At 30.6% G+C, this 23,999-nt stretch overlaps 1 protein-coding gene across 1 annotated transcript in view; it reads right to left on the reverse strand.

Annotated features, from left to right (window-relative positions):
• Positions 1-23,999, reverse strand: part of LOC144411654 (IgGFc-binding protein-like) — a 93,946-nt gene that overhangs the window by 69,174 nt on the left and 773 nt on the right. The window contains exons 2-29 of the mRNA XM_078118632.1: positions 23,832-23,951; positions 23,071-23,190; positions 22,089-22,208; positions 21,320-21,439; positions 20,338-20,457; positions 19,564-19,683; positions 18,584-18,703; positions 17,814-17,933; positions 16,834-16,953; positions 16,064-16,183; positions 15,083-15,202; positions 14,313-14,432; positions 13,329-13,448; positions 12,559-12,678; positions 11,577-11,696; positions 10,809-10,928; positions 9,832-9,951; positions 9,063-9,182; positions 8,078-8,197; positions 7,308-7,427; positions 6,321-6,440; positions 5,551-5,670; positions 4,567-4,686; positions 3,797-3,916; positions 2,815-2,934; positions 2,046-2,165; positions 1,061-1,180; positions 291-410 (exon numbers count right to left, since the gene is read on the reverse strand). Of these exons, the coding sequence (XP_077974758.1) occupies positions 291-410; positions 1,061-1,180; positions 2,046-2,165; positions 2,815-2,934; positions 3,797-3,916; positions 4,567-4,686; positions 5,551-5,670; positions 6,321-6,440; positions 7,308-7,427; positions 8,078-8,197; positions 9,063-9,182; positions 9,832-9,951; positions 10,809-10,928; positions 11,577-11,696; positions 12,559-12,678; positions 13,329-13,448; positions 14,313-14,432; positions 15,083-15,202; positions 16,064-16,183; positions 16,834-16,953; positions 17,814-17,933; positions 18,584-18,703; positions 19,564-19,683; positions 20,338-20,457; positions 21,320-21,439; positions 22,089-22,208; positions 23,071-23,190; positions 23,832-23,951 (3,360 nt within the window). The remainder of the gene's footprint in view (positions 1-290; positions 411-1,060; positions 1,181-2,045; positions 2,166-2,814; positions 2,935-3,796; positions 3,917-4,566; positions 4,687-5,550; positions 5,671-6,320; positions 6,441-7,307; positions 7,428-8,077; positions 8,198-9,062; positions 9,183-9,831; positions 9,952-10,808; positions 10,929-11,576; positions 11,697-12,558; positions 12,679-13,328; positions 13,449-14,312; positions 14,433-15,082; positions 15,203-16,063; positions 16,184-16,833; positions 16,954-17,813; positions 17,934-18,583; positions 18,704-19,563; positions 19,684-20,337; positions 20,458-21,319; positions 21,440-22,088; positions 22,209-23,070; positions 23,191-23,831; positions 23,952-23,999) is intronic.

Here is a 23,999-nt window from a genome sequence, read left to right on the forward strand (position 1 = left end):
ATTCTTGCATGAAAATATTCAGAGGACTTGGAACATTTCAAGTATAAACAACCAAATTTAAATATAAATATATTATAGAAAACAGATTATACAGCTACGACTATATCAGACTGTTTCATTTGACATATATTCCATGACACAGTGTGAGATTGCATATGTTGTAATTTTTAATTACATTACTTGACCTAATTTGAGGGGGTATCAACTTTACCGTATTCCTACCCATTTTTTTGTATTGTGCTTCATTAATTTAACAAACAAAATAACATTTAAAGAAAGCAAGTACTAACCAATTTCACAGTTTTTGCCTGAATAAAGTCTGAAGCAAGCACAACTGTAACCACCCTCACCATCTGGTGAGCATCTTCCGCCGTTTAAACATGGGTTCGGTTGACAAGGTTTAGTTGGTTCTGAAAAATCATTTGAGAATAAATCAATCCTACTATAAATTTACTTCTCTGCTAAAAAAAATGGAAACACAGAACACAAAAAAATCACAAACAAGTAAACGAGTTGAAAAGAAAACAAAGAGGCGAACATAGTCTAATAAAGTAAATCTATATATTAAATAGTGCTCAGCCAAATATTATATAAAAACACATAAATTAAGTGAAATGGAAACACAAGAACAATTCATTATAAACATCCAGGCAGTCCTTGTAAATAGTTGCAGTGCATGTGACAGGTTCTGCCATCAAAAAAAGAGTGATCTACAGTTACTCTATTTTTATTTTAAATTAATTATTCTAGACATAGACGTCAGTGGAAATATAAGATGAAAGGTACAAAAATAAGACCATTTTAGCTTAAAATCAACAACCTTATGTTAATGTACGAAGTGTATGATAGATTATAGGTGACAGATCATGTCGGTATATCAAATTGTCTCATTTGACATGGATTCCATGCCACCAGTTAGATTGCACAAAACGTCTAGCTTAATCTCATGTCTAAATCCAATTTGAGATTTTGGCATCTTTCCGGAATTCCTACCCAGTGTTTTTGTATTGAACCTAATTTATTCAATAAACAAAATAAAACAGAGATATCAAGTACTAACCAATTTCACAATTTTTGCCAGAATATAGTCTGAAGCAAGCACAACTGTATCCACCAAAACCATCTGGTGTGCATCTTCCGCCATTCAAACATGGGTTTGGTTGACAAGGTTTAGTTGGTTCTGAAAAATCATTCAAGAACAAATCAATTATATAAATGTAATTCTCTGCAATAAAAATGAAAACACAAAACAAAAAAAAATTGCAAAAAAGTCAACAAGGCGAAAAGAAAAAAAGAAGACAGGGTTGCCTAAAATTATTATTACTGTATATAAATAAGTGCTTAACCACTCAGGCCTAATAGAAAATAAATCACATGAAATGAGTGAAATGGAAATAAATGACTTCTAATTATTACAAAAACATAGACGACTGTTGTGAGTGGGCGCGAAAAAAAAGCGTGTGGCGGCATCTGGCCTCAAAATAAAGCAAAATAATTTACATTAACTCTATATTTTTTAAGACTGTTCAATCCAGATGCTAATCGACAAAAAAATATATGATGAGAAGGAGATTCTGATTAAAAATCTACAAGATTTTGGTAACTTAAAAAAAGTAGTTTTAATTAATCAGATATAAAATATTTGTGACATGATGAAATGATTCGAAAATATTTTTGAGTTTCACTCAATTTTGCCATTTTAATCTAGCATAACTAGAGAAATGCACATTAGATATTTCAACAAAATTAACCATTCTTGCATGAAAATAATCAGAGGACTTGGAACATTTTAAGTATAAACAATAAAATTTAAATACAAATATATTATAGAAAACACATTATATAGCTACGACTATATCAGACTGTTTCATTTGACATATATTCCATGACACAGTGTGAGATTGCATATGTTATAATTTTGAATTACATTACTTGCCCCATTTTTTGAGGGAGTATCAACTTTACAGTATTCCCACCCAGTGTTTTTGTATTGTGCTTCATTAATTTAATAAATCAAATGACATATAAAGAAAGCAAGTACTAACCAATTTCACAGTTTTTGCCTGAATAAAGTCTGAAGCAAGCACAACTGTAACCACCCTCACCATCTGGTGAGCATCTTCCGCCATTTAAACATGGGTTTGGTTGACAAGGTTTGGTTGGTTCTGAAAAATCATTTGAGAATAAATCACACCTGCTATAAATTTACTTCTTTGCTAAAAAAATGGAAACACAGAACACAAAAAAATCACAAACATGTAAACGAGTTGAAAAGAAAACAAAGAGGCGAGCATAGTCTAATAAAGTAAATCTGTATATTAAAAAGTGCTCAGCCAAATATGATATAAAAACACATAAATGAAGTGAAATGGAAACACGAGAACAAATCAATATAAACATTCAGGAAGTCCTTGTAAATAGTTGAAGTGCATGTGACAGGTTCTGTCATCAAAAAAAGAGTGATCTACAGTCACTCTATTTTTATTTTAAATTGATTATTCTAGACGTAGACGTCAGTGGAAATATAAGATGAAAGGTACAAAAATAAGACCATTTTAGCTTAAAATCAACAACTTTATGTTAAAGTACGAAGTGTATGATACATCATAGGTGACAGATTATGTCGCTATATCAGATTGTCTCATTTGACATGGATTCCATGCCATGAGTTAGATTGCACAAGACGTCTATTTTTATCTCATGTCTAAATTAAATTTGAGATTTTGGCATATTTACGGAATTCCTACCCAGTGTTTTTGTATTGTACTTAATATATTCAATAAACAAAATAAAACAGAGATATCAAGTACTAACCAATTTCACAATTTTTGCCAGAATATAGTCTGAAGCAAGCGCAACTGTATCCACCAAAACCATCTGGTGTGCATTTTCCACCATTCAAACATGGGTTTGGTTGACAAGGTTTAGTTGGTTCTGAAAAAACATTCAAGAATAAATCAATTAAATAAATGTAATTCTCTGCCATATAAATGGAAATACAAAACAAAAAAAATTACAAACAAGTCAACGAGGCGAAGAGAAAAAAAGAAGACAGGGTGGCCTAAAATTAATATTACTGTATATAATTAAGTGCCCAACCACTCAGGCCTAATAGAAAAAGAATCAAGAAAATGAGTGAAATGGAAATAAAAGACTACTAATTATTACAAAAACATAGACGACTGTTGTGAGTGGGTGCGAAAAAAGCATGTGACGAAATCTGGTTTCAAAATAAAGCAAAAAGATTTACATCAACTCTATATTTTTTTAGACTGTTCATTCCAGACGCTAATCAACAAAAGAAATATATGATAAAAAGGAGATTCTGGTTAAAAATCCACAAGATTTTGGTAACTTAAAAAAATGTGGTTTTAATTAATCAGATATAAAATATTTGTGACATGATGAAATGATTCAAAAATATTTCCGAGTTTCACCCAATTACGCTATTTTAATCTAGTATAACTAGAGAAATGCACAATAGTTATTTCAATAAAATTAACCATTCTTGCATGAGTATAATCAGAGGACTTGAAACATTTCACGTATAAACAACCAAATTTAAATACAAATATATTATAGAAAACAGATTATATAGCTACGACTATATCAGAGTGTTTTATTTCACATATATTCCATGACACAGTGTGAGATTGCATATGTTGTAATTTTTAATTACATTACTTGACCTAATTTGAGGAGGTATCAAATTTACCGTATTCCTACCCAGTTTTTTTTGTATTGTGCTTCATTAATTTAATAAACAAAATGACATATAAAGAAAGCAAGTACTAACCAATTTCACAGTTTTTGCCTGAATAAAGTCTGAAGCAAGCACAACTGTAACCACCCTCACCATCTGGTGAGCATCTTCCGCCGTTTAAACATGGGTTTGGTTGACAAGGTTTAGTTGGTTCTGAAAAATCATTTGAGAATAAATCAATCCTACTATAAATTTACTTCTCTGCTAAAAAAAATGGAAACACAGAACACAAAAAAATCACAAACAAGTAAACGAGTTGAAAAGAAAACAAAGAGGCGAGCATAGTCTAATAAAGTAAATCTGTATATTAAAAAGTGCTCAGCCAAATATGATATAAAAACACATAAATTAAGTGAAATGGAAACACAAGAACAAATCATTATAAACATCCAGGAAGTCCTTGAAAATAGTTGCAGTGCATGTGACAGGTTCTGCCATCAAAAAAAGAGTGATCTACAGTTATTCTATTTTTATTTTAAATTAATTATTCTAGACATAGACGTCAGTGGAAATATAAGATGAAAGGTACAAAAATAAGACCATTTTAGCTTAAAATCAACAACTTTATGTTAATGTACGAAGTGTATGATAGATTATAGGGAACAGATCATGTCGCTATATCAAATTGTCTCATTTGACATGGATTCCATGCCACCAGTTAGATTGCACAAGACGTCTATTTTAATCTCATGTCTAAATCCAATTTGAGATTTTGGCATCTTTCCGGAATTCCTACCCAGTGTTTTTGTATTGAACCTAATTTATTCAATAAACAAAATAAAACAGAGATATCAAGTACTAACCAATTTCACAATTTTTGCCAGAATATAGTCTGAAGCAAGCACAACTGTATCCACCAAAACGATCTGATGTGCATCTTCCGCCATTCAAACATGGGTTTGGTTGACAAGGTTTAGTTGGTTCTGAAAAATCATTCAAGAACAAATCAATTATATAAATGTAATTCTTTTCAATAAAAATGAAAACCCAAAACAAAAAAAATTGCAAAAAAGTCAACAAGGCGAAAAGAAAAAAAGAAGACAGGGTTGCCTAAAATTATTATTACTGTATATAAATAAGTGCTTAACCACTCAGGCCTAATAGAAAAAGAATCAGGAAAATGAGTGAAATGGAAATAAAAGACTTCTAATTATTACAAAAACATAGATGACTGTTGTGAGTGGGTGCGAAAAAAAAGCGTGTGGCGGTATCTGGCCTCAAAATAACGCAAAATAATTTACATTAACTCTATATTTTTTAAGACTGTTCATTCCAGATGCTAATCGACAAAAAAAATATATGATGAGAAGGAGATTCTGATTAAAAATCTACAAGATTTTGGTAACTTAAAAAAAGTAGTTTCAATTAATCAGATATAAAATATTTGTGACATGATGAAATGATTCGAAAATATTTTTGAGTTTCACTCAATTTTGCCATTTTAATCTAGCATAACTAGAGAAATGCACATTAGATATTTCAACAAAGTTAACCATTCTTGCATGAAAATAATCAGAGGACTTAGAACATTATAAGTATAAACAATAAAATTTAAATACAAATATATTATAGAAAACACACTATATAGATACGACTATATCAGACTGTTTCATTTGACATATATTCCATGACACAGTGTGAGATTGGATATGTTATCATTTTTAATTACATTACTTGCCCCATTTTTTGAGGGAGTATCAACTTTACAGTATTCCCACCCAGTGTTTTTGTATTGTGCTTCATTAATTTAATAAATCAAATGACATATAAAGAAAGCAAGTACTAACCAATTTCACAGTTTTTGCCTGAATAAAGTCTGAAGCAAGCACAACTGTAACCACCCTCACCATCTGGTGAGCATCTTCCGCCGTTTAAACATGGGTTTGGTTGACAAGGTTTGGTTGGTTCTGAAAAATCATTTGAGAATAAATCACACCTGCTATAAATTTACTTCTTTGCTAAAAAAAATGGAAACACAGAACACAAAAAAATCACAAACAAGTAAACGAGTTGAAAAGAAAACAAAGAGGCGAGCATAGTCTAATAAAGTAAATCTGTATATTAAAAAGTGCTCAGCCAAATATGATATAAAAACACATAAATGAAGTGAAATGGAAACACGAGAACAAATCAATATAAACATTCAGGCAGTCCTTGTAAATAGTTGAAGTGCATGTGACAGGTTCTGTCATCAAAAAAAGAGTGATCTACAGTAACTCTATTTTTATTTTAAATTGATTATTCTAGACGTAGACGTCAGTGGAAATATAAGATGAAAGGTACAAAAATAACACCATTTTAGCTTAAAATCAACAACTTTATGTTAAAGTACGAAGTGTATGATACATCATAGGTGACAGATTATGTCGCTATATCAGATTGTCTCATTTGACATGGATTCCATGCCATGAGTTAGATTGCACAAGACGTCTATTTTTATCTCATGTCTAATTTAAATTTGAGATTTTGGCATCTTTACGGAATTCCTACCCAGTGTTTTTGTATTGTACTTAATATATTCAATAAATAAAATAAAACAGAGATATCAAGTACTAACCAATTTCACAATTTTTGCCAGAATATAGTCTGAAGCAAGCGCAACTGTATCCACCAAAACCATCTGGTGTGCATTTTCCACCATTCAAACATGGGTTTGGTTGACAAGGTTTAGTTGGTTCTGAAAAAACATTCAAGAATAAATCAATTAAATAAATGTAATTCTCTGCCATATAATTGGAAATACAAAACAAAAAAAATTACAAACAAGTCAACGAGGCGAAGAGAAAAAAAGAAGACAGGATGGCCTAAAATTAATATTACTGTATATAATTAAGTGCCCAACCACTCAGGCCTAATAGAAAAAGAATCAAGAAAATGAGTGAAATGGAAATAAAAGACTTCTAATTATTACAAAAACATAGACGACTGTTGTGAGTAGGTGCGAAAAAAGCATGTGACGAAATCTGGTTTCAAAATAAAGCAAAAAGATTTACATCAAATCTATATTTTTTTAGACTGTTCATTCCAGACGCTAATTGACAAAAGAAATATATGATAAAAAGGAGATTCTGGTTAAAAATCTACAAGATTTTGGTACCGGTAACTTAAAAAATGTGGTTTTAATTAATCAGATATAAAATATTTGTGACATGATGAAATGATTCAAAAATATTTCCGAGTTTCACCCAATTACGCTATTTTAATCTAGTATAACTAGAGAAATGCACAATAGTTATTACAATAAAATTAACCATTCTTGCATGAGTATAATCAGAGGACTTGAAACATTTCACGTATAAACAACCAAATTTAAATACAAATATATTATAGAAAACAGATTATACAGCTACGACTATATCAGAGTGTTTTATTTCACATATATTCCATGACACAGTGTGAGATTGCATATGTTGTGATTTTTAATTACATTACTTGACCTAATTTGAGGAGGTATCAAATTTACCGTATTCCTACCCAGTTTTTTTTGTATTGTGCTTCATTAATTTAATAAACAAAATGACATATAAAGAAAGCAAGTACTAACCAATTTCACAGTTTTTGCCTGAATAAAGTCTGAAGCAAGCACAACTGTAACCACCCTCACCATCTGGTGAGCATCTTCCGCCGTTTAAACATGGGTTTGGTTGACAAGGTTTAGTTGGTTCTGAAAAATCATTTGAGAATAAATCAATCCTACTATAAATTTACTTCTCTGCTAAAAAAAATGGAAACACAGAACACAAAAAAATCACAAACAAGTAAACGAGTTGAAAAGAAAACAAAGAGGCGAGCACAGTTTAAAAAAGTAAATCTATATATTAAATAGTGCTCAGCCAAATATTATATAAAAACACGTAAATTAAGTGAAATGGAAACACAAGAACAAATCATTATAAACATCCAGGAAGTCCTTGTAAATAGTTGCAGTGCATGTGACAGATTCTGCCATCAAAAAAAGAGTGATCTACAGTTATTCTATTTTTATTTTAAATTAATTATTCTAGACATAGACGTCAGTGGAAATATAAGATGAAAGGTACAAAAATAAGACCATTTTAGCTTAAAATCAACAACTTTATGTTAATGTACGAAGTGTATGATAGATTATAGGGAACAGATCATGTCGCTATATCAAATTGTCTCATTTGACATGGATTCCATGCCACCAGTTAGATTGCACAAGACGTCTATTTTAATCTCATGTCTAAATCCAATTTGAGATTTTGGCATCTTTCCGGAATTCCTGCCCAGTGTTTTTGTATTGAACCTAATTTATTCAATAAACAAAATAAAACAGAGATATCAAGTACTAACCAATTTCACAATTTTTGCCAGAATATAGTCTGAAGCAAGCACAACTGTATCCACCAAAACCATCTGGTGTGCATCTTCCGCCATTCAAACATGGGTTTGGTTGACAAGGTTTAGTTGGTTCTGAAAAATCATTCAAGAACAAATCAATTATATAAATGTAATTCTCTTCAATAAAAATGAAAACCCAAAACAAAAAAAATTGCAAAAAAGTCAACAAGGCGAAAAGAAAAAAAGAAGACAGGGTTGCCTAAAATTATTATTACTGTATATAAATAAGTGCTTAACCACTCAGGCCTAATAGAAAATAAATCACATGAAATGAGTGAAATGGAAATAAATGACTTCTAATTATTACGAAAACATAGACGACTGTTGTGAGTGGGTGCGAAAAAAAAGCGTGTGGCGGTATCTGGCCTCAAAATAAAGCAAAAAGACTTACATTAACTCTATATTTTTTAAGACTGTTCATTCCAGATGCTAATCGACAAAAAAAATATATGATGAGAAGGAGATTCTGATTAAAAATCTACAAGATTTTGGTAACTTAAAAAAAGTAGTTTCAATTAATCAGATATAAAATATTTGTGACATGATGAAATGATTCAAAAATATTTTTGAGTTTCACTCAATTTTGCCATTTTAATCTAGCATAACTAGAGAAATGCACATTAGATATTTCAACAAAGTTAACCATTCTTGCATGAAAATAATCAGAGGACTTAGAACATTATAAGTATAAACAATAAAATTTAAATACAAATATATTATAGAAAACACACTATATAGATACGACTATATCAGACTGTTTCATTTGACATATATTCCATGACACAGTGCGAGATTGGATATGTTATAATTTTTAATTACATTACTTGCCCCATTTTTTGAGGGAGTATCAACTTTACAGTATTCCCACCCAGTGTTTTTGTATTGTGCTTCATTAATTTAATAAATCAAATGACATATAAAGAAAGCAAGTACTAACCAATTTCACAGTTTTTGCCTGAATAAAGTCTGAAGCAAGCACAACTGTAACCACCCTCACCATCTGGTGAGCATCTTCCGCCGTTTAAACATGGGTTTGGTTGACAAGGTTTGGTTGGTTCTGAAAAATCATTTGAGAAAAATCACACCTGCTATAAATTTACTTATTTGCTAAAAAAAATGGAAACACAGAACACAAAAAAATCACAAACAAGTAAACGAGTTGAAAAGAAAACAAAGAGGCGAGCATAGTCTAATAAAGTAAATCTGTATATTAAAAAGTGCTCAGCCAAATATGATATAAAAACACATAAATGAAGTGAAATGGAAACACGAGAACAAATCAATATAAACATTCAGGCAGTCCTTGTAAATAGTTGAAGTGCATGTGACAGGTTCTGTCATCAAAAAAAGAGTGATCTACAGTAACTCTATTTTTATTTTAAATTGATTATTCTAGACGTAGACGTCAGTGGAAATATAAGATGGAAGGTATAAAAATAACACCATTTTAGCTTAAAATCAACAACTTTATGTTGAAGTACGAAGTGTATGATACATCATAGGTGACAGATTATGTCGCTATATCAGATTGTCTCATTTGACATGGATTCCATGCCATGAGTTAGATTGCACAAGACGTCTATTTTTATCTCATGTCTAAATTAAATTTGAGATTTTGGCATCTTTACGGAATTCCTACCCAGTGTTTTTGTATTATACTTAATATATTCAATAAACAAAATAAAACAGAGATATCAAGTACTAACCAATTTCACAATTTTTGCCAGAATATAGTCTGAAGCAAGCGCAACTGTATCCACCAAAACCATCTGGTGTGCATTTTCCACCATTCAAACATGGGTTTGGTTGACAAGGTTTAGTTGGTTCTGAAAAAACATTCAAGAATAAATCAATTAAATAAATGTAATTCTCTGCCATATAATTGGAAATACAAAACAAAAAAATTACAAACAAGTCAACGAGGCGAAGAGAAAAAAAGAAGACAGGATGGCCTAAAATTAATATGACTGTATATTATTGAGTGCCCAACCACTCAGGCCTAATAGAAAAAGAATCAAGAAAATGAGTGAAATGGAAATAAAAGACTTCTAATTATTACAAAAACATAGACGACTGTTGTGAGTAGGTGCGAAAAAAGCATGTGACGAAATCTGGTTTCAAAATAAAGCAAAAAGATTTACATCAAATCTATATTTTTTTAGACTGTTCATTCCAGACGCTAATTGACAAAAGAAATATATGATAAAAAGGAGATTCTGGTTAAAAATCTACAAGATTTTGGTAACTTAAAAAATGTGGTTTTAATTAATCAGATATAAAATATTTGTGACATGATGAAATGATTCAAAAATATTTCCGAGTTTCACCCAATTACGCTATTTTAATCTAGTATAAATAGAGAAATGCACAATAGTTATTACAATAAAATTAACCATTCTTGCATGAGTATAATCAGAGGACTTGAAACATTTCACGTATAAACAACCAAATTTAAATACAAATATATTATAGAAAACAGATTATATAGCTACGACTATATCAGAGTGTTTTATTTGACATATATTCCATGACACAGTGTGAGATTGCATATGTTGTAATTTTTAATTACATTACTTAACCTAATTTGAGGGGGTGTCAACTTTCCCCGAATTCCTACCAAGTTTTTTGTATTGTGTTTAATTAATTTAATGAACAAAATGACATAAAGAAAGCAAGTACTAACCAATTTCACAGTTTTTGCCTGAATAAAGTCTGAAGCAAGCACAACTGTATCCACTCTCACCATCTGGTGTGCATCTTCCGCCGTTTAAACATGGGTTTGGTTGACAAGGTTTAGTTGGTTCTGAAAAATCATTTGAGAATAAATCAATCCTACTATAAATTTACTTCTCTGCTAAATAAAATGGAAACACAGAACACAAAAACTCACAAACAAGTAAACGAGTTGAAAAGAAAACAAAGAGGCAAGCATAGTCTAATAAAGTAAATCTATATATTAAAAAGTGCTCAGCCAAATATTATATAAAAACACATAAATGAAGTGAAATGGAAACACAAGAAAAAATCATTATAAACATCCAGGCAGTCATTGTAAATAGTTGCAGTGCATGTGACAGGTTCTGCCATCAAAAAAGAGTGATCTACAGTTACTCTATTTTTATCTTAAATTGATCATTCTAGACGCAGACGTCAGTGGAAATAAAAGGTGAAAGGTACAAAAATAAGACCATTTTAGCTTAAAATCAACAACTTTATGTTAATGTACGAAGTGTATGATACATCATAGGTGACAGATTATGTCGCTATATCAGATTGTCTCATTTGACATGGATTCCATGCCATGAGTTAGGTTGCACAAGACGTCTATTTTTATCTCATGTCTAAATTAAATTTGAGATTTTGGCATCTTTACGGAATTCCTACCCAGTGTTTTTGTATTGTACTTAATATATTCAATAAACAAAATAAAACAGAGATATCAAGTACTAACCAATTTCACAATTTTTGCCAGAATATAGTCTGAAGCAAGCGCAACTGTATCCACCAAAACCATCTGGTGTGCATTTTCCACCATTCAAACATGGGTTTGGTTGACAAGGTTTAGTTGGTTCTGAAAAAACATTCAAGAATAAATCAATTAAATAAATGTAATTGTCTGCCATATAAATGGAAACACAAAACAAAAAAAATTACAAACAAGTCAACGAGGCGAAGAGAAAAAAAGAAGACAGGGTGGCCTAAAATTATTATTACTGTATATAATTAAGTGCCCAACCACTCAGGCCTAATAGAAAAAGAATCAAGAAAATGAGTGAAATGGAAATAAAAGACTTCTAATTATTACAAAAACATAGACGACTGTTGTGAGTGGGTGCGAAAAAAAGCGTGTGGCGGTATCTGGCCTCAAAATAAAGCAAAAAGATTTACATTAACTCTATATTTTTTAAGACTGTTCATTCCAGATGCTAATCGACAAAGAAAATATATGATGAGAAGGAGATTCTGATTAAAAATCTACAAGATTTTGGTAACTTAAAAAAAGTAGTTTCAATTAATCAGATATAAAATATTTGTGACATGATGAAATGATTCAAAAATATTTTTGAGTTTCACGCAATTTCGCCATTTTAACCTAGCATAACTAGAGAAATGCGCATTAGATATTTCAATAAAATTAACCATTCTTGCATGAAAATAATCAGAGGACTTGGAACATTTCAAGTATAAACAACCAAATTTAAATACAAATACATTATAGAAAACAGATTATACAGCTACGACTATATTAGACTGTTTCATTTGACATATATTCCATGACACAGTGTGAGATTGCATATGTTGTAATTTTCAATTACATTACTTGACCTAATATAAGCAGGTATCAAATTTACCATATTCCTACCCAGTTTTTTTTGTATTGTGCTCCATTAATTTAATGAACAAAATGAAATATAAAGAAAGCAAGTACTAACCAATTTCACAGTTTTTGCCTGAATGAAGTCTGAAGCAAGCACAACTGTAACCACCCTCACCATCTGGTGAGCATCTTCCGCCGTTTAAACATGGGTTTGGTTGACAAGGTTTAGTTGGTTCTGAAAAATCATTTGAGAATAAATCAATCCTACTATAAATTTACTTCTCTGCCAAAAAAAATGGAAACACAGAACACAAAAAAATCACAAACAAGTAAACGAGTTGAAAAGAAAACAAAGAGGCGAGCATAGTCTAATAAAGTAAATCTGTACATTAAATAGTGCTCAGCCAAATATTATATAAAAACACATAAATTAAGTGAAATGGAAACACAAGAACAAATCATTATAAACATCCAGGCAGTCCTTGTAAATAGTTGCAGTGCATGTGACAGGTTCTGCCATCAAAAAAAGAGTGATCTACAGTTACTCTATATTTATTTTAAATTAATTATTCTAGACATAGACGTCAGTGGAAATATAAGATGAAAGGTACAAAAATAAGACCATTTTAGCTTAAAATCAACATCTTTATGTTAATGTACGAAGTGTATGATAGATTATAGGGGACAGATCATGTCGCTATATCAAATTGTCTCATTTGACATGGATTCCATGCCACCAGTTAGATTGCACAAAACGTCTAGCTTAATCTCATGTCTAAATCCAATTCGAGATTCTGGCATCTTTCCGGAATTCCTACCCAGTGTTTTTGTATTGAACCTAATTTATTCAATAAACAAAATAAAACAGAGATATCAAGTACTAACCAATTTCACAATTTTTGCCAGAATATAGTCTGAAGCAAGCACAACTGTATCCACCAAAACCATCTGGTGTGCATCTTCCGCCATTCAAACATGGGTTTGGTTGACAAGGTTTAGTTGGTTCTGAAAAATCATTCAAGAACAAATCAATTATATAAATGTAATTCTCTGCAATAAAAATGAAAACACAAAACAAAAAAAATTGCAAAAAAGTCAACAAGGCGAAAAGAAAAAAAGAAGACAGGGTTGCCTAAAATTATTATTACTGTATATAAATAAGTGCTTAACCACTCAGGCCTAATAGAAAATAAATCACATGAAATGAGTGAAATGGAAATAAATGACTTCTAATTATTACAAAAACATAGACGACTGTTGTGAGTGGGTGCAAAAAAAAAGCGTGAGGCGGTATCTGGCCTCAAAATAAAGCAAAAAGATTTACATTAACTCTATATTTTTTAAGACTGTTCATTCCAGATGCTAATCGACAAAAAAATATATGATGAGAAGGAGATTCTGATTAAAAATCTACAAGATTTTGGTAACTTAAAAAAAGTAGTTTCAATTAATCAGATATAAAATATTTGTGACATGATGAAATGATTCAAAAATATTTTTGAGTTTCACTCAATTTTGCCATTTTAATCTAGCATAACTAGAGAAATGCACATTAGATATTTCAACAAAATTAACCATTCTTGCATGAAAATAATCAGAGGACTTGGAACATTTTAAGTATAAACAATAAAATTTAAATACAAATATATTATAGAAAACACACTATATAGCTACGACTATATCAGACTGTTTCATTTGACATATATTCCATGACACAGTGTGAGATTGCATATGTTATAATTTTTAATTACATTACTTGCCCCATTTTTTGAGGGAGTATCAACTTTACAGTATTCCCACCCAGTGTTTTTGTATTGTGCTTCATTAATTTAATAAATCAAATGACATATAAAGAAAGCAAGTACTAACCAATTTCACAGTTTTTGCCTGAATAAAGTCTGAAGCAAGCACAACTGTAACCACCCTCACCATCTGGTGAGCATCTTCCGCCGTTTAAACATGGGTTTGGTTGACAAGGTTTGGTTGGTTCTGAAAAATCATTTGAGAATAAATCACACCTGCTATAAATTTACTTCTTTGCTAAAAAAATTGAAAACACAGAACACAAAAAAATCACAAACAAGTAAACGAGTTGAAAAGAAAACAAAGAGGCGAGCATAGTCTAATAAAGTAAATCTGTATATTAAAAAGTGCTCAGCCAAATATGATATAAAAACACATAAATGAAGTGAAATGGAAACACGAGAACAAATCAATATAAACATTCAGGCATTCCTTATAAATAGTTAAAGTGCATGTGACAGGTTCTGTCATCAAAAAAAGAGTGATCTACAGTAACTCTATTTTTATTTTAAATTGATTATTCTAGACGTAGACGTCAGTGGAAATATAAGATGAAAGGTACAAAAATAAGACCATTTTAGCTTAAAATCAACAACTTTATGTTAAAGTACGAAGTGTATGATACATCATAGGTGACAGATTATGTCGCTATATCAGATTGTCTCATTTGACATGGATTCCATGCCATGAGTTAGGTTGCACAAGACGTCTATTTTTATCTCATGTCTAAATTAAATTTGAGATTTTGGCATCTTTACGGAATTCCTACCCAGTGTTTTTGTATTGTACTTAATATATTCAATAAACAAAATAAAACAGAGATATCAAGTACTAACCAATTTCACAATTTTTGCCAGAATATAGTCTGAAGCAAGCGCAACTGTATCCACCAAAACCATCTGGTGTGCATTTTCCACCATTCAAACATGGGTTTGGTTGACAAGGTTTAGTTGGTTCTGAAAAAACATTCAAGAATAAATCAATTAAATAAATGTAATTCTCTGCCATATAAATGGAAATACAAAACAAAAAAAATTACAAACAAGTCAACGAGGCGAAGAGAAAAAAAGAAGACAGGGTGGCCTAAAATTATTATTACTGTATATAATTAAGTGCCCAACCACTCAGGCCTAATAGAAAAAGAATCAAGAAAATGAGTGAAATGGAAATAAAAGACTTCTAATTATTACAAAAACATAGACGACTGTTGTGAGTGGGTGCGAAAAAAAGCGTGTGGTGGTATCTGGCCTCAAAATAAAGTAAAAAGATTTACATTAACTCTATATTTTTTAAGACTGTTCATTCCAGATGCTAATCGACAAAGAAAATATATGATGAGAAGGAGATTCTGATTAAAAATCTACAAGATTTTGGTAACTTAAAAAAAGTAGTTTCAATTAATCAGATATAAAATATTTGTGACATGATGAAATGATTCAAAAATATTTTTGAGTTTCACGCAATTTCGCCATTTTAACCTAGCATAACTAGAGAAATGCGCATTAGATATTTCAATAAAATTAACCATTCTTGCATGAAAATAATCAGAGGTCTTGGAACATTTCAAGTATAAACAACCAAATTTAAATACAAATACATTATAGAAAACAGATTATACAGCTACGACTATATCAGACTGTTTCATTTGACATATATTCCATGACACAGTGTGAGATTGCATATGTTGTAATTTTCAATTACATTACTTGACCTAATTTAAGGAGGTATCAAATTTACCATATTCCTACCCAGTTTTTTTTGTATTGTGCTTCATTAATTTAATGACAAAATGACATATAAAGAAAGCAAGTACTAACCAATTTCACAGATTTTGCCTGAATAAAGTCTGAAGCAAGCACAACTGTAACCACCCTCACCATCTGGTGAGCATCTTCCGCCGTTTAAACATGGGTTTGGTTGACAAGGTTTAGTTGGTTCTGAAAAATCATTTGATAATAAATCAATCCTACTATAAATTTACTTCTCTGCTAAAAAAAATGGAAACACAGAACACAAAAAAATCACAAACAAGTAAACGAGTTGAAAAGAAAACGAAGAGGCGAGCATAGTCTAATAAAGTAAATCTATATATTAAATAGTGCTCAGCCAAATATTATATAAAAACACATAAATTAAGTGAAATGGAAACACAAGAACAAATCATTATAAACATCCAGGCAGTCCTTGTAAATAGTTGCAGTGCATGTGACAGGTTCTGCCATCAAAAAAAGAGTGATCTACAGTTACTCTATATTTATTTTAAATTAATTATTCTAGACATAGACGTCAGTGGAAATATAAGATGAAAGGTACAAAAATAGGACCATTTTAGCTTAAAATCAACAACTTTATGTTAATGTACGGAGTGTATGATAGATTATAGGGGACAGATCATGTCGCTATATCAAATTGTCTCATTTGACATGGATTCCATGCCACCAGTTAGATTGCACAAAACGTCTAGCTTAATCTCATGTCTAAATCCAATTTGAGATTTTGGCATCATTCCGGAATTCCTACCCAGTGTTTTTGTATTGAACCTAATTTATTCAATAAACAAAATAAAACAGAGATATCAAGTACTAACCAATTTCACAATTTTTGCCAGAATATAGTCTGAAGCAAGCACAACTGTATCCACCAAAACCATCTGGTGTGCATCTTCCGCCATTCAAACATGGGTTTGGTTGACAAGGTTTAGTTGGTTCTGAAAAATCATTCAAGAACAAATCAATTATATAAATGTAATTCTCTGCAATAAAAATGAAAACACAAAACAAAAAAAATTGCAAAAAAGTCAACAAGGCGAAAAGAAAAAAAGAAGACAGGGTTGCCTAAAATTATTATTACTGTATATAAATAAGTGCTTATCCACTCAGGCCTAAAATAAATCACATGAGATGAGTGAAATGGAAATAAATGACTTCTAATTATTACAAAAACATAGACGACTGTTGTGAGTGGGTGCGAAAAAAAAGCGTGTGGCGGTATCTGGCCTCAAAATAAAGCAAAAAGATTTACATTAACTCTTTATTTTTTAAGACTGTTCATTCCAGATGCTAATCGACAAAAAAAATATATGATGAGAAGGAGATTCTGATTAAAAATCTACAAGATTTTGGTAACTTAAAAAAAGTAGTTTCAATTAATCAGATATAAAATATTTGTGACATGATGAAATGATTCAAAAATATTTTTGAGTTTCACTCAATTTTGCCATTTTAATCTAGCATAACTAGAGAAATGCACATTAGAAATTTCAACAAAATTAACCATTCTTGCATGAAAATAATCAGAGGACTTGGAACATTTTAAGTATAAACAACAAAATTTAAATACAAATATATTATAGAAAACACATAATATAGCTACGACTATATCAGACTGTTTCATTTGACATATATACCATGACACAGTGTGAGATTGCATATGTTATAATTTTTAATTACATTACTTGCCCCATTTTTTGAGGGAGTATCAACTTTACAGTATTCCCACCCAGTGTTTTTGTATTGTGTTTCATTAATTTAATAAATCAAATGACATATAAAGAAAGCAAGTACTAACCAATTTCACAGTTTTTGCCTGAATAAAGTCTGAAGCAAGCACAACTGTAACCACCCTCACCATCTGGTGAGCATCTTCCGCCGTTTAAACATGGGTTTGGTTGACAAGGTTTGGTTGGTTCTGAAAAGTCATTTGAGAATAAATCAATCCTGCTATAAATTTACTTCTTTGCTAAAAAAAATGGAAACACAGAACACAAAAAAATCACAAACAAGTAAACGAGTTAAAAATAAAACAAAGAGGCGAGCATAGTCTAATAAAGTAAATCTGTAAATTAAAAAGTGCTCAGCCAAATATGATATAAAAACACATAAATGAAGTGAAATGGAAACACGAAAACAAATCAATATAAACATTCAAGCAGTCCTTGTAAATAGTTGAAGTGCATGTGACAGGTTCTGTCATCAAAAAAAGAGTGATCTACAGTAACTCTATTTTTATTTTAAATTGATTATTCTAGACGTAGACGTCAGTGGAAATATAAGATGAAAGGTACCAAAATAAGACCATTTTAGCTTAAAATCAACAACTTTATGTTAAAGTACGAAGTGTATGATACATCATAGGTGACAGATTATGTCGCTATATCAGATTGTCTCATTTGACATGGATTCCATGCCATGAGTTAGATTGCACAAGACGTCTATTTTTATCTCATGTCTGAATTAAATTTGAGATTTTGGCATCTTTCCGGAATTCCTACCCAGTGTTTTTGTAATGTACTTAATTCATTCAATAAACAAAATAAAACAGAGATATCAAGTACTAACCAATTTCACAATTTTTGCCTGAATATAGTCTGAAGCAAGCACAACTGTATCCACCAAAACCATCTGGTGTGCATCTTCCACCATTCAAACATGGGTTTGGTTGACAAGGTTTAGTTGGTTCTGAAAAATCATTCAAGAATAAATCAATTAAATAAATGTAATTCTCTGCCATATAAATTGAAACACAAAACAAAAAAAATTACAAACAAGTCAACGAGGCGAAGAGAAAAAAAGAAGACAGGGTGGCCTACAATTATTATTACTGTATATAAATAAGTGCTTAACCACTCAGGCCTAATAGAAAAAGAATCAAGAAAATGAGTGAAATGGAAATAAAAGACTTCTAATTATTACAAAATCATAGACGACTGTTGTGAGTGGGTGCGAAATAAAAGCGTGTGGTGGTATCTGGCCTCAAAATAAAGCAAAAAGATTTACATTAACTCTATATTTTTTAAGACTGTTTATTCCAGATGCTAATCGACAAAGAAAATATATGATGAGAAGGAGATTCTGATTAAAAATCTACAAGATTTTGGTAACTTAAAAAAAGTAGTTTCAATTAATCAGATATAAAATATTTGTGACATGATGAAATGATTCAAAAATATTTTTGAGTTTCACTCAATTTCGCTATTTTAATCTAGCATAAATAGAGAAATGCACAATAGTTATTTCAATAAAATTAACCATTCTTGCATGAAAATAATCAGAGGACTTGGAATATTTCAAGTATAAACAACAAAATTTGAATACAAATATATTATAGAAAACAGATTATACAGCTACCACTATATCAGACTGTTTCTTTTGACATATATCCCATGACACAGTGTGAGATTACATATGTTATCATTTTTAATTACATCACTTAATCTAATTTGAGAGGGTATCAACTTTCCCGAATTCCTACCCAATATTTTTATATTGTGTTTCATTTTTTTAATAAGCAAAATGACATAAAGACAGCAAGTACTAACCAATTTCACAGTTTTTGCCTGAATAATGTCTGAAGCAAGCACAACTGTATCCACTCTCACCATCCGGTGTGCATCTTCCGCCGTTTAAACATGGGTTTGGTTGACAAGGTTGAATTGGTTCTGAAAAATCATTTGAGAATAAATCAATCCTACTATAAATTTACTTCTGTGCTAAAAAAAATGGAAACACAGAACACAAAAAAATCACAAACAAGTAAACGAGTTGAAAAGAAAACAAAGAGTCGAGCATAGTCTAATAAAGTAAATCTGTATATTAAAAAGTGCTCAGCCAAATACGATATAAAAACACATAAATGAAGTGAAATGGTAACACAAAAACAAATCAATATAAACATTCGGCAGTCCTTGTAAATAGTTGAAGTGCACGTGACAGGTTCTGCCATCGAAAAAGAGTGATACACAGTAAATCTATTTTTATTTTAAATTGATTATTCTAGACGTATATGTCAGAGGAAATATATGGTGGAACGTGGAAGCTATAAAAATAACACCATTTTAGCTCAAAGTCAACAACTTTATGTTAATGTAGAAGTGTATGATAGATCATAATAGACAGATTATGTCCCTTTATCAGATTGTTTCATTTGACATAGATTCCATGCCACGAGTTAGTTTGCACAAGACCTCTATTTTAATCTCATGTCTAAATCAATTTGAGCTTTTTGGCATCTTTCCGGAATTCCTACCCAGTGTTTTTGTATTGTACTTAATTTATTCAATAAACAAAATAAAACAGAGATATTGAGTACTAACCAATTTCACAATTTTTGCCTGAATAAAGTCTGAGGCAAGCACAACTGTATCCACCAAAACCATCTGGTGAGCATCTTCCGCCATTCAAACATGGGTTTGGTTGACAAGGTTTAGTTGGTTCTGAAAAATCATTCAAGAAAATATCAATTAAATAAATGTAATTCTCTGTCATAAAAAATGGAAACACAAAACAAAAAAAATTACAAACAAGTCAATGAGGCAATGAAAAAAAATAAGACAGGGTGGCCTGAAGTTATTATAACTGTATATAAATTAGTGCTGAACCATTTAGACCTAAAAAAAAAAAATCAGAAAAAATGAGTGAAATGGAAATAAATGACTTATAATTATTACAAAAACATAGGCGACTGTTGTGAGTGGGAGTGAAAAAAAAGCATGTGACGGTATCTGGCGTCAAAATAAAGAAAAAAAAGATTTACATCAACTCTATATTTTTAAGACTGTTCATTCCAGATGCTAATCGACAAAGGAAATATATGATTAAAAGGAGATTCTGGTTAAAAATTTACAAGATTTTGGTAACTTAAAAAAACGTGGTTTTAATTAATCAGATATGAAATATTTGTGACATGATGAAATGATTCAAAAATATTTTTGAGTTTCACTCAATTTCGCTATTTTAATCTAACATAACTAGAGAAATGCACAATAGTTATTTCAATAAAATTAACCATTCTTGCATGAAAATAATCAGAGGACTTGGAATATTTCAAGTATAAACAACAAAATTCGAATACAAATATATTATAGAAAACAGATTATATAGCTACCACTATATCAGGCTGTTTCTTGTGACATATATCCCATTACACAGTGTGAGATTACATATGTTATCATTTTTAATTACATCACTTAATCTAATTTAAGAGGGTATCAACTTTCTTGAATTCCTACGCAATATTTTCATATTGTGTTTCATTTTTTTAATAAGCAAAATGAGATAAAGAAAGCAAGTACTAACCAATTTCACAGTTTTTGCCTGAATAAAGTCTGAAGCAAGCACAACTGTATCCACTCTCACCATCCGGTGTGCATCTTCCGCCGTTTAAACATGGGTTTGGTTGACAAGGTTGAATTGGTTCTGAAAAATCATTTGAGAATAAATCAATCCTACTATAAATTTACTTCTCTGCGAAAAAAAATGAAAACACAGAACACAAAAAAATCACAAACAAGTAAACGAGTTGAAAAAAAAACAAAGAGTCGAGCATAGTCTAATAAAGTAAATCTGTATATTAAAAAGTGCTCAGCCAAATATGATATAAAAACACATAAATGAAGTGAAATGGTAACACAAGAACAAATCAATATAAACATTCGGCAGTCCTTGTAAATAGTTGAAGTGCATGTGACAGGTTCTGGCATCAAAAAAAGAGTGATTTACAGTAACTCTGTTTTTATTTTAAATTGATTATTTTAGACCTAGACGTCAGTGAAAATATAAGGTGAAAGGTACAAAAATAAGACCATTTTAGCTCAAAATCAACAATATTATGTTAATGTACGAAGTGTATGATAGATCGTAAGAGACAAAATATGTCGCTATATCAGATTGTTTCATTTGACATGGATTCCATGCCACGAGTTAGATTGCACAAGACGTCTATTTTAATCTCATGTCTAAATCCAATTTGAGATTTTGGCATCTTTCCGGAATTCCTACCCAATGTTTTTGTATTGTACTTAATTTATTCAATAAACAAAATGAAACAGATATATTGAGTACTAACCAATTTCACAATTTTTGCCTGAATAAAGTCTGAAGCAAGCACAACTGTATCCACCAAAACCATCTGGTGTGCATCTTCCGCCATTCAAACATGGGTTTGGTTGACAAGGTTTAGTTGGTTCTGAAAAATCATTCAAGAATAAATCAATTAAATAAATGTAATTCTCTGTCATAAAAAATGGAAACACAAAACAAAAAAATTACAAACAAGTCAATGAGGCAAAGAAAAAAAAATAAGACAGGGTGGCCTGAAATTATTATAACTGTATATAAATTAGAGCTGAACCATTTAGACCTAAAAAAAAAATCAGAAAAAATGAGTGAAATGGAAACAAATGACTTCTAATTATTACAAAAACATAGGCGACTGTTGTGAGTGGGAGTGAAAAAAAAGCATGTGACGGTATCTGGCGCCAAAATAAAGAAAAAAAGCATTACATCAACTCTATATTTTTTAAGACTGTTCATTCCAAATGCTAATCGACAAAGGAAATATATGATTAAAAGGAGATTCTGGTTAAAAATCTACAAGATTTCGGTAACTTAAAACAACGTGGTTTTAATTAATCAGATATAAAATATTTGTGACATGATGAAATGATTCAAAAATATTTTTTGAGTTTCACTCAATTTCGCTATTTTAATCTAGCATAACTAGAGAAATGCGCATTAGATATTTCAATAAAATTAACCATTCTTGCATGAAAATAATCAGAGGACTTGGAATATTTCAAGTATAAACAACAAAAGTTGAATACAAATATATTATAGAAAACAGATTATATAGCTACCACTATATCAGACCGTTTCTTTTGACATATATTCCATGACACAGTGTGAGATTACATATGTTATCATTTTTATTTACATTACTTAATCTAATTTGAGAGGGTATCAACTTTCCCGAATTCCTACCCAATATCTTTATATTGTATTTCATTTTTTTTAATAAGCAAAATGACATAAAGAAAGCAAGTACTAACCAATTTCACAGTTTTTGCCTGAATAAAGTCTGAAGCAAGCGCAACTGTATCCACTCTCACCATCCGGTGTGCATCTTCCGCCGTTTAAACATGGGTTTGGTTGACAAGGTTGAATTGGTTCTGAAAGGTCATTTGAGAATAAATCAATCCTACTATAAATTTACTTCTCTGCTAAAAAAATGGAAACACAGAACACAAAAAATCACAAACAAGTAAACGAGTTGAAAAGAAAACAAAGAGGCGAACATAGTCTAATAAAGTAAATCTGTATATTAAAAATTGCTCAGCCAAATATGATATAAAAACACATAAATGAAGTGAAATGGAAACACAAGAACAAATCAATATAAACATTCGGCAGTCCTTGTAAATGGTTGAAGTGCATGTGACAGGTTCTGCCATCAAAAAAAGAGTGATTTACAGTAACTCTGTTTTTATTTAAAATTGATTATGCTAGACCTAGACGCCAGTGGAAATATAAGGTGAAAGGTACAAAAATAAGACCATTTTAGCTCAAAATCAACAATATTATGTTAATCTACGAAGTGTATGATAGATCATAAGAGACAAATTATGTCACTATATCAGATTGTTTCATTCGACATGGATTCCATGCCACGAGTTAGACTGCACAAGACTTAATCTCATGTCTAAATCCAATTTGAGATTTTGGCATCTTTCCGGAATTCCTACCCAGTGTTTTTGTATTGTACTTAATATATTTAATAAACAAAAAAAAAACAGAGATATTGAGTACTAACCAATTTCACAATTTTTGCCTGAATAAAATCTGAAGCAAGCACAACTGTATCCACCAAAACCATCTGGTGTGCATCTTCCGCCATTCAAACATGGGTTTGGTTGACAAGGTTTAGTTGGTTCTGAAAAATCAGTCAAGAATAAATCAATTAAATAAATGTAATTCTCTG

This window comes from Styela clava, chromosome 12 (genome assembly GCF_964204865.1).
Source record: "Styela clava chromosome 12, kaStyClav1.hap1.2, whole genome shotgun sequence".
Taxonomy (NCBI): domain Eukaryota; kingdom Metazoa; phylum Chordata; class Ascidiacea; order Stolidobranchia; family Styelidae; genus Styela; species Styela clava.